Below are 16,638 nucleotides of genomic sequence, written 5' to 3' on the forward strand. Positions count from 1 at the left end.
CGGTGGCCCAGTAGTGCACAACACAATGAAATTTAAACAACACAGCGAAACAGCCACACCACAACTGAAATGGTCCTATGTGTGGAGCACTTCTTTAATAAACACAGTGTTTTGTCTTTTTTAATTAAGTGCTGTTAGAGTTGAATGAACCAAGGGATTTAATGCAGGGTGTATTGATCTAATGAAATCCAAATCTTGAGATCCAATATATTTTTATGAACCCTTGAAGTTTCTATGTGGCAATACATTATCATTCCATTGCACAATCAGCCCATTTCATGGTGTTATTTCTTAACCACATGTGTTAAAGTTAACATGCAGGCTTTATATATGTGAGGTAATGGTCTAACAATATTACTGATTTTTGATTTCGTTGAATGCTCAGACGCACTCACAGGAACGTGCACAGAGTAACGGCCGAGCTCAGTACTTTGACTGAATACGGTTTCTTTCTCGCAAAAACCTTATAGTATGCTTCCTGAACACTTTCCATATATGGCGCGTGTCTCACTGTATCATTGCGTGCTACATTTGTTTCATTTTTGTAATGTTTTATCCTGGTCGCTATTCACTTCCATTATATGGAGGAGCTCGTGCAGGACTATTTTTTAAATTTCTGCTTTTGAGGTCCGAAAAAGATAGAAGGACATAAGGCATTGGAACAACAGCAAGGTGGGTAAGAGATGGTTTTAGTGTGTTGTGCATTACTGGGCCACCGTAAGCATGGACATGAGCCTAAGAAAAATAAACAAGCAATGACGTCTAAAGACCTCACCTTGTCCCCTCTTTTTACTGTCCTGGTAGTCAGCTTGCTAATGGCCTTTTTGGCAGCATCTCCCAGCCGTCGCTATAGTAACAAAGGACAAGAGGAGAGAGTCAGTCACATCATTTTCGATTCGCAGCTTGATTTAATGAAACAGGAAATTAAAATGACTAAACAAAGTTGGGGAATAAAAGACTCTGAACAGCAGAAAAAATTACAACTCCATTTTGATAAATAAGGCAGGGGTAAATAATAATGAGGAGAAAGCATTAGCGATATTAACTGTGATAAAAGAAACATATCAGAGTGTCTATCAGGATTGTATTAAGCAAGACAGAGTTAGTGAAAGGCATGACAACGATGGCCATAAATAAAAGACTAAGTGCAGCCTGTGATGGGCAGTTCATTGTCTGTGTGTGTTTATGAGTTTGTGTTCTGAGATGTCCTCTGTCTTCATTCTGCTAGTTTATTGCTAAATAAACAGCTCAGTGATTTATCGCCAACAGTTTACAGAAAAAGCCAAAAGGACAACCAGGGCCCAAAGGATTTGCGCTAGCTAAACTGTTTGTGTGCGTTATATTTGCAAGGGCCTCAAGATTTTCTCACAAATACAGACATAAACAAACCTCTTAAAATTGACTTATGAGGATGGTCTTCACAAGCATAAAAATGGCCAAATTATGTTTTAATTAAAGTATAAAAATGCCAAAGGGGTTAGGGTCAGTCTGCACTAATTAGGATTAGCTTAATTAAAGAACAATAGAAATCATTGAAAGGTACAGGATGTGTTTGCAGTTACACTTATGTAAGAATCAAAACGCTGAAATGGCCTGTTAAGCAGGTAACTATTCAGAGCATTTACAGTACTGTTCAAAAGTTTGAGGTCATTAAGATTTTTTCAAGTATTTCTGAAAGAATTATCTTATGCTCACCAAAACTGCATTTATTTTATGAAAAACACAGAAATATTGTGAAATATTATTACAATTAAAAATAAAAATTTTCTATTTGTCATGATCCTTCAGAAATAATTATAATATGCTGATTGGGGCTCAAGGAACATTTCTTCTTATTATCAATATTGAAAACAGTTTAATTTTAGGATTCTTGGATTAAAAAGGTTTAGCATTTATTTTAAATAGAAATGTTTTATAACATTATAAATGTCTTGTACTGTCACTTTTGGTCAATTTTGAGCATCCATGCTGAATAAAAGTATTTACTGATTTTAAAAAATCTTTCTGACCACAAACTTTTGAACAGCAGTGTAAATGTACATCAAAATGCTGATAACTATCAAAAGCTCATTACACAACACAGAAACACAAGAATGTTTACATTTTGATATGGTCTTTTTTGACATCACATCATTAACAGATGTATTTACAAGACATTCACACACTGAATAAGCAGAAATCGCGTCGGCAAAGGTGTACAGGGCAAAATCAGTGTAATGGGAAGAAAACTACACGTGCTGATCAGGTTTTGCTGAAACCATTTATAACTTTTCCCCTATATAAAAGTTGCAGTTTAAGTGACTACACAATGTTAAGTTATTAAGCATAATTTGCTAAAGGTCTGGACAGTCTTTATTTAACGCCTCCACAGTATAAAAAATACACTTTATATTGTAATGCATATTGTGTAAAGATCTCTTTTAATTTATTGTGTATAACTGTGTCTACTATTTCAAATCTAAATCCATCTGGTGAATAAGAGATTCAGATTTTACATATTTCAACTTTATACAAATTAATACCAGCAGCTGTTATTACCACCTGCTTATAGCCTATTTATGTCAGTAGTAAATTCAGGTCTGGTAAAAGTGAAAGGACAGAGACATCAATATTACGGTGGAGAAATGAGGTCTTTGTCTGTTTGTGTGGAACCAGACACTGAAGAGGCAGAGCGTCACCACACACACACACACACACACACACACACACACTTCTGCATTAAGATTTCATGAGCTGGTATGGCTGGGCAATTTACTACTATCTTTGAGCACACAGGAAGTTCTTGAAGGTCAGATAACCCTGTTAAATATCACGGAGGGCTTTGAAAGAAAAATCTGGCAAGGTTGTTAGCTGCATGCTTAAGGGTGAGACTGTGTTTGTGTGAATTTTGTTCAAAAGAACTGCAGGAGAATTCAGAAGCAAAAGTACTAGGATGTGTGTTTGTGTGTGAGTTTGTTGTATAAGACCTGACTGCGGTCCCGTGCGCTGGTGTCTCTGATCTTCTGGATGAAGTAGAATATGAGCCAAGCAGAAGAGATAATCATCAGTACAATAAAGGAGATGGAGACAAACACCAAGGAGCCGCGGTTGATGTTCTTAGGCAGCCCTCGTGACCCCACCATCACGGAGACCAACACAGTCTGGTTCTTATCCAGGAATCCCAGAATCTCCTTTCCAAAGGACTCTGTGATCATCACTGCCACTATGTCTCCAGTGCCTTTGGAGAGAGAAGTTATATAAGAACATTTTGTAGTTTGTAAAAAAATAAAAAATAAATGTAGTAGTACAATCTTTCCCAATTCAGTTTAATGCTCCTGGTCTGACCTATTCAACAGTCACACAAATGGCACCGTAACAATGCCAACAGAAAATGAGGACAAACAAACACTTTGTCCCATCCCCCCCTACCACAAACACATACAATTACACCGATCTGGAGCTTAGGCCGTGCAACAGACACTGATATAATTCAGGCCCTTAGGCTTAGCAATAATAAGGTTAGAATAGTACAGATGGAAACCTACTGCAGACCTGCCCTAGTCAGTGATCTAATCTCACCATATTCTGCACTTGAACTGCCCTATAACAAATGCAATGACAAATAGCATCACATAATACCCATTATGATGGTCAGAATATGTTTAGGCAAACGTGACTCAAAACACCATGTTATTTTAACCACAGCAAAAGTATGATTAACCCTTGATGGCACAAACTTGAAATACAAATCATTTTGAGAGATATATCCCAGACTGCTTCGGCTGCAACAACTGTTATCATTTGTAGCCCTGACATTTTGACATATCACCGTTTGTGGTTCATGAGATTAGTGTTAGGGTGGGTTAGACTGGAAGGCTTTGCACAGGCGCACTGTAGCAAGACGTTTTTGAATTAAACGTTTCTTGATGAACAACTGAAATGCCATGATGTTACATTAAACTGACTTTTCCCAATGACGAGTCTCAATTCCTCAAGGGTCTACAAGGCACAGATCTACGTTCAAAGCTTTGAAGCAGTAGATAGAATAGCAGGGCTGTGAAAGAATCACAACGGACACAGGTTATACAAAATCCCATTAAAGGAACCACATGGAGCTGTTGTTTCTTAAAGCATTACGATGAAAGCATAGTGAAACAAATCTCATAATTCCTAAAAGCTTGGCACAGCTTGACAACTTTATTACTACTCACTATGAGAATGCGTATGAGAATATTCTTCCCGGTTTTTGGGTCACTAATTAAATGCAAGCAAATTTGTTGACCTTAAACAAACGATACATTTGGACATTATCCTTTGCACGAATATGCTCTCAAGATCATTCTGTATAACCATAACATCAGGTTTTACACAAACACGCAGAGCTCAAGATACTCAAATGCTGCTGTTATTAGAGTTAGGCCTGTCACGATAATTAAATAACCGTCTGATTGCAGACCGATTTTAGACTGTTTCAGACAACCGCGCTTATAGCGCTCTTTTATAGACCTACAGCACAAGAGGGAGTTATGAACCAAAATAAATAGACAAGCACCAATTAAGGTTTCATGCAATATATTCAAAGTCATTTGGAGCCATTCCATAGCTTAATGTGAGGGACAGAAGTGTATTCACACTGTTAAATTAAACTCTTCTCCCCTCCGCTGAGGCTGTCGATCATTTTCCATTCAAACAGAGCACCACGTCCGGTTACGACAGACAGCACGGTAAAATTCTCTCTAACATATATTCCAGTTATAATACTTGTTCTGTAGATAAAGGGCTATGGATTTGCATAACATGACTTTATTTTGCGGGGGTTCATTGCTGTTTCTAAACAATGTTGTACGCTCTACCGGGTCTCAGTTAGATCACACAAGGACTATGAATTGGCATCAAATGCACACTAACTGTAATTTAAAACTGTGAAGAAACATATAATCAATAAACTGTTGGACAGATATACACTACTAATTCATCCCAATTATTTAATGAATGAAGCACACACACACACACACAAAAATGTATGACAATGTATGACCTAAAACAGACAATTAATCGTCAAAGCCCTAAAACCAGCAATTAATCGGCATAACCGCAATTTTTTTAGACAATTAATCATCAGCCAGATTTCATAATCGTGACATGCCTAATTAGATGGGTCAAAAATAGCCTTCAGTGATGGCAAACGAACATGGCTATCAACACACACAGTACAAAGTGAACTGCGAGCCCAGTACTGACAATAAATCAAAAATGCTAATAATCAGTTTGTAATATTAACGTATGCTATTTATTCATAAAAAAAAAATGAAATCACAGTCAGGACAGATCATAAAACAAGGTGCTTAAAGGAACACTCAACTTTTTTTGAAAATAGGCTCATTTTCCAAGTCCATTAGAGTTAAACAGTTGAGTTTTACCGTTTTTGAATCCATTCAGCCGATCTCTGTATCTGGCGGTAGCACTTTAAGCATAGCTTAGCATACATCATTGAATCGGATTAGAACATTAGCATCGCGCTCAAAAACCAAAGACTTTAAAAAAAAAAGTCCTATTTAAAACTTGACTCTTTTGTAGTTACATCATGTACTAAGAAAATGAAAATGTGATTTTCTAGACCGATATGGCCAGGAACTATTCTATTCTCTCATTCCTGCGTAATAATCACAGAACTTTGCTGCCATACCATGGGTGCAGAGGCGTAATGATGTTACGCAGCGCTTGAAAGTAGTCCCCAGCTAGGTAACTTCCAATGTGACCGGCACTAAGTTTATACCAACGAAAAACAAGGAACAAAATAATCAATGGTTGCCTGCTCTGAATATAGATATCAAAACACCGGTAGATTCAATCAAGAAAGGATGGGTTTCTGAAAGAAACTGAGCGGTATTAATGCAAATATATCACCTCATATCAGACGAACGCTTCAGCTCTGCAGATTGCCATCACTTCCCGTGTGTGAGGTCAAAATTCTGGCCGGGTCATAGATATATACATAGATACCTCATTAGTGCCTGCGTGGATCATGGCGTGGATCGCTCGAATGAGGTATCCATGTATATATCTATGACCCAGCCAGAATTTTGACCTCACACACGTTTCTCTCAGAAACCGATCGTTTTGTGTCTTAAGACATCAATGTGTCGTCACGAGCCGCAGGGTTTAATTTGAAGTTGTCTGTCCATGTTTTTTTTACTCTAATAGAATTCGACCCCATTGACTATCCCTTTAATCAAAATCAAAAGGTCAGAAGACTGAATCCATGTTGCACGTGCCGCATTCAGACATTTTTTTCCTTGAATTACCGCTGGGTGTGAATTGAGCTCAAAAAACATTGCCTCTTCTCTGACTCACCAGTTCGAATCTGCTCTCCCCCTCCCTTCTGCCCCAGTCTGTTCAGCCAAACTTTCTTGCCTTTCACGTTCCAAAAGCTCATCTTCAGTGTATTCCGGTTCAAATAGATACGGTTCAAGATCTGCACCAAAGTAAATATCTTCTGAATAGTCTCTCACAAATGTCTCCATGGTTACAAGGCATGCTCCCTGTGGAAGCAGGTTGTCACAATGGTTATGTTGAAGGAAGTTAGCCTATTTTCAGGTGCTGCGTAATATCATTACGCCTGCTGCACCCATGGTATGGAATACGCAGGAATGAGAGAATAGTTCCTAGCCATATCGGTCTAGAAAAGCGCAACTTTTCATTTTCCATCAGGTCTTAGTACATGATGTAACTACAGAAGAGTCAAGTTTTAAAAAGGAAAAAATATTGAAAGTCTTTGGTCATTTTTGAGCACAATGCTAATGGTCTAATCCGATTCAATGATGTATGCTAAGCTATGCTAAAAGTGCTACCGCCAGATACAGAGATCGGCTGAATGGATTCAAAAACGGTAAAACTCAACTGTTTAACACTAAGGGAGTGTTCCTTTAATAATGTCAAAAGGAGCTCAAGGAAATTTTGATTTCTCAAATTAATTTTCACTAGATCCAGCTCATTAAGAGTTTCAGTGGATTAAGATTTGAGAGGGTGAACAGGCATGCATTTGCTATGGAAGCAATCAAGGGTTCATCATCCCTTGTGTATAAAAACTGCAGCATCTTACAGTTAAATCCTGAATGTCTTAAGTTGCAAAGAGTGGTAGAAAGAAGTCTGAATGTTAGAGAATTTGAATGTGGCTGCTTGTGTGTCTGACATTATGTGCATTTAATCATGCATGAACAAAGATTTAATTATGCAGTCTACCTGCTGTCGTGATTTTGTATAGATTTTCATACGCATTGGTGTATGTGACTACTAATGCGTGTATGTAGGTGTGAATGAGACGTGGCTGTTTAGCATGCTGGCTGGCTCAGAAGGCAGTTTGTCAGCAGTAAAGAAGATGTCTAGGGCAGGACAGGGACAATTTGCTCCAGCGGTGACTGATAGAGAGGCTCTGATCCACTCCAAGGCCGTTTTTTTCTATAAAAGGCATGAAAACCAACAGATGTATGTAATGATACGTATACATCATGGTACAGAACTCACTTACACAGGCACAGTCTGTTAGACATGGTACTTGCAGTACTGTCAAACTAAATATTATGAGCTAAATATTATCCCATAGAGATATCAATAAAATCAGCCAAATATTTAAATGTAAAAGAACATTAATAACTTGTCCTTCATGCATATAGAACCACTGACCCTAACATCTGAAAAGAAAGAAAAAAATGTGTGAATGGCCTTACATTATAATGGCGCTAGAAATCTGTTTATTCATTATCGACTTGTTCCTGCTGTAAAGGTCAAGGCATGCAAATATTGATCTTTGTTAAAAGGGAAACACCCTCAAAGGTGGTCTTAAGCCCTGCACATGCTGACTAACTCTGAAGTGAAGGTGATGTGATCTTTCAAACTACACTGACTCGAGAGAGAGCATATGGCATAATGAATTTGGATGCACTCTGTAAAATATTGGTTTTAGCTCGTCACACTCACAGTCTTTAAACCGTACTTGAAAAGATATTTAAAGGCATTTATGATAGAGGAATTAAATACTTTCCATTAAATAGTAATTGCATATGATAGTAAATGCCAGTAAATGCATATGATATGAACACATTTGCAGCTTCCATTAAAGTTATCCTTCTGCAGAACATCACAACAGGACATTATATAAATACATTTAATAACTGCACACTTACTATAACTAAAGCTATCCTTTTAACTTTCTCTTAAAAAGTGTGTCAGTTTGCTTGCATCTTTTGGGTTGAAAACACTTCTCCACACATACACACACACACACAAGCACATGCACAAACACAAACCCCAAACTTCCTGTAGATACACAAGATCTAAATGCAGAGATCTGAATGTGTGACTGAAACCTACATATAAAACTTAAAAAAGACATGGCTTAGAAGCACAATTTGTCATGTAGTGCAAGAACAATGATCTCTCTAGATAAAATCGATGCATTGGGATTCTTTTTTAAAATAATGTTCTGAATCAATCCAGATTTTTTTTTACACATTTATATAATACCGTATTATAGTATTTATTAGTAATTTAAATTAGCCTATTTTCTATTTTTTATTTTATTTTTTTATAATTTTGTTATCTGCTTGTCATTTTTAAAGGTCCCATGGCATGGATTTTTTATTTTATTTTATAATGTATTCTGAGGTGTACTTATACTGTTAGTATGATTTTTACATCATAAAATGTCATTATTTAGAAATAAAAGGCATTTTTTCTATACTGATGTTTGCCCTCTGGCTGAATGCCCTGTTTCAAGGGGCGTGTCTGCTGTGAGACTTCAGTAAAACGCCCACTGTTGTGATTGGCTGACATCTTTGCATTTGAAATGAGTATTAGATCTTGTAGCAGAGGGGGCACCAGAGAGACGGATGGACCTGAGTTCACTTCTCATCAGTTCTCTCAGCACATCTCCGTTCAGTGAACTGTTGTAGATACTAGCATATACTTCAGGTTATTCGTTTATTTCTAGTCAGAGGGACTGTCACTGTCAGAAAGTTAGTAACTAGGGCTGCACGATATGAGGAAAAGCTGCGATGTGCGATAACATTGTTTAATATTGCGATGATGATATGACTTGCGATAAATATTCAAATGTGAATGTTAGCTATACTGTCCCCATGTCTTAGTGCTTTAATAGGTCGTGTTCAGTGTTGGGCAGTAACGGAATACATGTACCGGCATTACGTATTCAGAATACATATTAAGAGTAACTGTATTCCGTTACGGTTACAATTTAAATAGTTGATATTTAGAATACAGTTACATTGTTGAAATCAATGGATGACATTAACCATACTACTCTGTTTCATGAGTTTATTTACTCTCTAAATAAATTAAGGCAACTCAATGCATTTCTCAGAACGCCCCAATATGAAAACGAAAAAATGCATAGTTTGCGTGATCAGTCACAATGGAGTCGGAGAGGAGCAGCGGGAGGTAGAGGTAGAGATGGAGCCAGAACAACAGAGCCAGGGCAAGAAATCGTTTCTATCTTGGAAATTCAAACAGCATTTCATATTAAAGAAAGAGAAGGGAGAACGAATATTTTTTTATATAGCCTATAAATTCGTTATATATTCGTTAAATATATTATTCGTTTATATTTTTTATTTTCAAAATGTAGGCTATTTAATTGAGATTGACATTATATATATATATATATATATATATAGGCTACCTCAATTAAATAGCCTACATTTAAAAAAAAAAAATATTTTTTTTATAAGGCTCAAACATACGTGTTTATTTTAGTAGGCCTACTTCCGTCAGTGAAACAACAAACTACAGTCTGTAAAACATTTAAATAAATATCTGTAAATAATCGAAATATAAATAGTATAAGTATAAATATTAGTTAAAGAAATAATTTGTTTCCTCACAGACGTGCGTCATGCCTCTTTGCGCTGAAAGGGAAGACACGAGCAGGAAAGAAGCATCGTTTTCTAATATCTTAATGCTTTCTCCTGATGTTCCAAAACTGATAGGCTACTTGTAGTAAAATGTGAAGAACGAAATTATCTTCCGCAGGGTCAAGAACTGAGGCTTTGTTTGATTATGCGCTTTGAGAGAAAGCGAAACTAAAAATCTCCGGCGTGTATGATTCATAGACTTGGTCAAGTTTATGTGTATAGCGTATTTCATACAGTATGAAATACGCTATACACATAAACTTGATCAAGTCTAATAGCAAGCACAAACTGTGTTAAATAAAGTAAAGTTTGAAGTAAAATGTATCTGTCCTACTCCGTTTTCTACTTTACCACAGTAGGCCTAAATGATGCGAATATAGCCTAGGCTACTCCTAAATTAATCAAACAAGGAAGACACGATAATCCCCGAGAGACGTAAATGAGGATTTGGGGAAACAAATAAGAGATTCCATGTCCAGTAGAATAAAATGGAGTAAGCCTAAGCCTATTGTTAAATTTGAGGAAAATCGTGTGACCAGATAGCAACGCAAGCAATCTTAAATTTGTCTCACCACACAAAGCTTCTCGTTCGGCATGAATCCTTATGTTTCCATGGCTGCGATGTAACATTTAATTGCAAACCTATTATTTATTTTGTAAATGAAGCTGTGTGCTTCACTCGTGTCATTAATATTCACGTAAAACAGCATTCACAAACAAAAAAAAGTGTTTTGGCCGACCACCGCCGGTGCCCTGCTTATTTGACGTGCAACTTTACATTCTCCTATGCGCTGATTTACTAGCCCAAGCGCCGTTGGCCCCGTTGACCGCAGATATTTTATAATATATGTTTAGTAAGCAGGATTTGATGGCCGCATTCCTAGACTTATAAAATGCAATTCAATGTGGAAGTAATCCAAGTATTCAGAATACGTTGCTCAGATTGGCGCATGTAATAAACTGTTTTCCCTTATTCATCGTATCAGGCTGTCGGTTGCGATGTGTTCATCGCGCGAGTTCATATCGCGATGACGATGAAAATTCGATGTATCGTTTAGCCCTATTAGTAACTTTAGTAAATTATGGATCAGCGCTGACTCGAGACGCTAACCATTTAGAACAATTCAGTCCGGTTTGGTGAACTGGTTCGGTTCACTAAAAAGAATTTGATCGCGAACCGGACATCACTAGTGGACCAGAGACGGAACGATTGCTAACAAAGTTATATTGTAACTACTGAGTTGTGAGAGCTGTCAGCGCAAGTTTATTTTGTTTGTATCTGAGAGTTCTGAATAAACACGAGTCCCAGTCACGCCGAGCCTGTCTTCCTCCTTATTCTACCAACTTTGTAACACATGTAATGTACCATTACAGCTGTCGAGATGAACGAGTTACGAGTAAGTGTTGATTATAGCATTATTTTTAGATATTTTCCTATCATATGAAAAGTGTCAGTGACGCGCATTGAGTACACAGTGCAAACAAAGACACAACAGCGCAGTAATCGAATGTAATCCAGTTTATTGTGGGGATAGCTGGCCCGGATACCCTCACGCTTACCCCCCTTCTGCTTAATCTCGCACCGCGTATGGCGCCTCCGCTGTGGGCGTGATGCAGTACTGGGGGTCGGTGATGTTGAAAAGCCCAAGCTTCGGCGTGCATTAAGTTAATCTCCAAAGATGTGGCTCTGCCAATGTTGAGCAGAAACTCACGACTGTATGCAAATTTTAGAACAGATAGACGCGACGAGGACGTACAAAAACACTGACTCACGAGATAGAAAACACCGCTCTGTCAGGAGAGAGAGAAGCCGCAGTGTGTGCACGAATAATAAAGTTCTGTGTGAACTTGAATAATTAGCTACACATCAGAAATCACTGATCACAGATCAGAAGGAATTGAAAAAAGACTTCCGTTTTCCTTTGTACATCCAAACACTGAGAAACTGCCAGCATTCACTCATTCACAAGCCATGATCTCTCGAGGACAAACAAATATGGCGCTCGCATGGGCATGCAAAATTCTCTGGGCGGAGGAAAGGGAGGTAACCGTTCCTGTTATGACGTCATTACAGGAAAATTCAAGATCAGCTCATCTGAGCTGTCATTTTCTCAAAGGCAGAGAAAGACAGCCAGAACTCGGTTTACACCAATCAAAATTTCTAGCCACTTGGGGACAATATTCAGGCTAGGGGAACTCATATTAATGTTGAAAAACCTCATAAAATGAAAATGTCATGCCATGGGACCTTTAATTCAGTTTTAGTAATTATTAGTTATTTAGGTTTAGTTTTTAAGTTTTTTTGTGCTCTGGTGTGGCATTTCATTCACATTATACAAAAGCCAAAGATCTTAACACTGAATTTGGCAACAAGTCACCTTAAAGATTTAAATTACCTTAAAGATTTGCTTCCCTACATTACAGAACCGTTGCACAATTGTCTCAGTCATAACTTTATATGAATCAAAATTTAAATGTATAGTGAGGTACCTCAAGATTACATCCTTTACAGCTTGTATATAGAGGCTTGAATCCCATACGTGGCAGGGGAAAAGGACCTTCTGAATAAATCATGCAGTCCTGCTATATTTAAACATCTCATCGATCCCATTCTGATAGCGCTGCCGTGACTCACCATCTCCCCCCTTTCTCATGTTCCTTAGTCGGCCCACCCCTTCATACATCCTAACAAGCTGCTGAGAAGTTTTAGGATGAATCCTATGTGCTCTGTGCATCCAAAGCTGTGGCATATATGTCAAGCTAGACGTGTGTGTGTGTGTGGGGAGAAAGTGCACCTGCAGAATAGTGACTGCTATGGCAGATAGATTCCAGTACGCACAGCCCTTCATCGTGTCCGAATGTCCTCAAAAACCAAACAAACAGTCTGTGTCACACTTTCACAGCAGATTTACAACCTTAAGACAAATAATGAAACACCTACACACACACAATATGATAACGGATGATAACGTTCTAGCCAGCAGACTTGAAAATATAACAATCAGCATTGGTCCTGAATGCTAGTGCTCCTCAAGGTTACTGTTTTACTGTTTTGACTACAACTGAGAATTCTCCACAAATTTTTACTTGTGACAAAAAAAACAACAACAACTAATCAATTAATACAATAAAATAAAAACTTATGTACCAAGAAATTTGTGTTACGACCTAACAACCATATTGGGGTTATTGATTTAATTTGTACACAATATACAATTAATTATTTCCTTATATGCATGTAAAATGTAGTAATAAGGGATTTTTCTACCATGAGAGCAAATCAAGCTTGAAATTAACACCTTTTTTTTTGTTGAGTCCCTTCTGTTACTACAGGTATCACACCTCGACACACCAAAATTACAGAGAGCAGGCAGCACAGAATGAGTGAGGAAACATTTACACAGGATGTGTTCTTGCATTCAAAAATAGCTGAATGGAGAACCACATAAATGGAACAGAATACAGGGGTTTTGCGATGAGATTTCTACACATTTTGAATAGGTTAGATAGCATAATAAAAGGACTACTAATGACATTACTGTTAGAAATTGCTGAAAACAACTGAAAATAAAATCTAATATTAAACTACATACAGTATTACAATAGCTAAATTTGATCCATTATCTGGCAGGACTACAATAAAAAATAAAAAGATTTAAGCCACATGCAAGTATTATAAATACTTGCATAATTCATAATAAACAATCCATAATGTATTAGCTTGATGTATTGTGGTGTGGTTGTATCATGTCCGGTTAGTATCTGTGTGGTCTGTTAATGGAATGGAATGGTCATTGAAATTACTGTGTCAGCTATTGCTTTCACCAAAATCCTCTTTAAAAAAAATAAAAAAAATAATAATAATTTTGCTGAGCACAGCAACATTTTCCCCCAGACTGTCTGCTGTCCACTGCACAAAACTTTTGGTGAGTGACAGCTTCCTCACACACAAAAGTGGCGTTTTAACAAGTAACTTTGGTAAGTTTCATTTTACAGTCATCTTTACTGCGCAAATTTTGGAGCTGCAGTCAGAATAAACCTGTATTTCTATTACACTGACACTGACACACACACACACACACACACACTACACACTTAGCTTCTCTTTCACTCTCCCAGTTAGTCCTTAGACAATGATTTTTCCAGATAATGTATCTAACAGCATTAAAATCTGCTGCAAGCATTGCAAAGACCTTAATCTAACTAGTCAGAGGACTCTGTAAAAGCACTAAGTCCTGTCAAAAATAACAATTACCACTTCCCGTATTCCTAACTGAGAAAAAACAAAAAACTGCAGACCAATATTATCCATTTACATGCACATTTTGAACAACATTTTTAATGTTAACTGGCATGTAGTCAAAATTATTAAGTTCTGTCAGAAAACAAAACAAAACAGTTGAGTCAGGTCACTGAAGCAGTTATAAATGCATGCATAACACCAAAGTACATGGCTGTGTTAGTCTTGATGACAATACATAAATTATGGAGCTCACCTTCATGAGCCATCGTGACTGTGTCCTCTTTGGTGCTGTTATTGTAGATTATTACAGCCGAGGCATTGAAAGCAGCTGCCTTAAGGATCTTCTCCTTGAAGGTACACTTCCCTCTCTGCATAATGGCCACCCAGTGTGTGGTCTTTGGAGGCACTACAAACCGGGTGTGCGGACAGCAGCCTTGCAAATCCACCGCTAAAAAGAAAGAGAGAAAGAAAGAAAGAAAGAAAGAAAGTTAGAGGGCCTTGACTCCTGTCTTCTTTTAAACTTTGTACAGAACACATGCTCCAACAAAAGTTATTGTTTGGAGTTTGCCATTTTCTAAATTTTTTGCATCAACCTAAAAATGTATTAATAGACTAATGTATTAGTCTTTTTTACATTTACTAATTTTTCACATCAAAAATGGGTATCAATAATCATGAATTTCCACTGGTGTTGATTTGAAATTTGGATGGCATCCCAAAAACTGCTGTACATCCTTGTGCAAAAATACATATTAACGATTTATTTGTATACACTCTAAAAAATTATTAAGTGGCTTAGTAAATATCACAGTAATAATTAACTTTATTAACTTAATACAATTTCTAAATATCATTTACTTGATGTTTTGAGTTGAACATATCAAAAAAATTGACTAAAAATCCAACAGTTTATTTTGTCTCAAATTTACAGTTATATTTACGTTTTTTTCACTAAAAGAATTTAGTGTTCGAATAACCAATTTTTATTTTTATTTATTTCAAATATACTTAATATTTGTGAAATTTCTATCTAAATATTTGAGAAAGGATAATTAAATCGATCTGTTTGAAGAACCACAAATATAACTTAATTCAAATCAAGATTATTAATATTTAACACGCACTAAAGAAATGTAGTAAGTTTACTTGATTAGAACACTGCACCCCTCCCCCACCCCTTGACGTGATGACAGCTCGACGGTTGAGTGAGCGTGGGCTGTTTGAATTCTCTTCAGTCTCCAGAGCAGTTCCTTCTTCTCAGCGTCGCAGAATTGGAACATTTCCTCTGTGAAATTCAGGTTTGTGTGTTTTATTTTATCTATAAAATCATTACGGAGCTTAAGATCTTTTTATTTAATGCAAAACAACATACAGGGACGCAATGTGAGTAAACGAGTGCTGCATCTGTCTTTGAAGCCCCTGGTGCTACTGCCTTGCTCAAAACACACAACTTTATTCCTTAAGATAATGAATATACTTAATTTGGATGATAAAATGTTCTTAAAACTGTGCACTGTTTGTTTATTGGCAGGTTATAGAGTCAGGCGTGTTGCAGCATCTTTCAGCTACGAGTGAAACGCAGGACGGCGGTCTGAAGTTCAAAGTCCACCCGCAGAGCGCGAGTCCATCTCAGGCTCGAGAAACGGCGCTGCTACGGTGGAAATGGGATAACAGACAGGTTGATTACACTTGAATTACTTTTAAATGTTTCATTTTTACTTCTAAAATGTTTGTTACATGAGTTTAAATGTTGTAAATATGTTGTAAAATATTGTATACATGTCAAAACTGTAATATATGCTGTATTGCTTTACTCATCGACAATGAAGGCCAATGTCATGTATAAGTGTGGTGTGGAGTATTTTACAAAGGTTTAGAGGAAATTAAAGTTAATATTAAAGTTATACTTTAAGAGTTCATTTAACTCATAAATATTGGTTTTTAAATAAATTTTATAATATTACTGTTTTACTGTACTTTTTTATAAAATAAGAGAGGCTTCTTTCAAAAACATTACAAAAATCTTACCAACCTTATATTTTTGAACGGTTGTGTAACACATAACATCGAAACAAACAAATATAGGCTATGCCCTTGAACTCACATACAAACGAAAACATGACACATAATATCCCAATAATATCTGACTCGCAAAAACTCCAAAAGGAATGTAAAAGAAATCATAATTTTGAATCCTAAAGATATAAACAAAGAATCCACTACAAATCCAACTGGATGAACTGAAATGTCAATAGGTTGTGCTTAAATACGCAACCTCACCTTGTGCTTTTGACTTGCATTTCTAATGAAACGCACACTCACCACCATGACATCTGTGGACTGAAAGCATACCACCACTAAACTCATTAGTAATGTAATAGAGTATGTGGGGGCCACCTGCCTCCCCATTTCTTATGTGATTGCTCCATTGACACTGGAAGTTATGGAGGCACTCTCATGAGTTGGGCTATGCAAACTAACGCCCTG

At 37.0% G+C, this 16,638-nt stretch overlaps 1 protein-coding gene across 3 annotated transcripts in view; it reads right to left on the minus strand.

Annotated features, from left to right (window-relative positions):
- Positions 1–16,638, minus strand: part of rnf130 (ring finger protein 130) — a 59,794-nt gene that overhangs the window by 19,733 nt on the left and 23,423 nt on the right. For 2 of the 3 annotated variants that reach the window (XM_079838622.1, XM_079838621.1), the window contains exons 3-5: positions 14,405–14,599; positions 2,967–3,217; positions 776–847 (exon numbers count right to left, since the gene is read on the minus strand). In XM_079838622.1, the coding sequence (XP_079694748.1) occupies positions 776–847; positions 2,967–3,217; positions 14,405–14,599 (518 nt within the window). The remainder of the gene's footprint in view (positions 1–775; positions 848–2,966; positions 3,218–14,404; positions 14,600–16,638) is intronic. The other variant, XM_079838623.1, reaches the window with a different exon arrangement.

Source organism: Gobio gobio, assembly GCF_949357685.1.
Source record: "Gobio gobio genome assembly, chromosome: 16".
Taxonomy (NCBI): Eukaryota; Metazoa; Chordata; class Actinopteri; order Cypriniformes; family Gobionidae; genus Gobio; species Gobio gobio.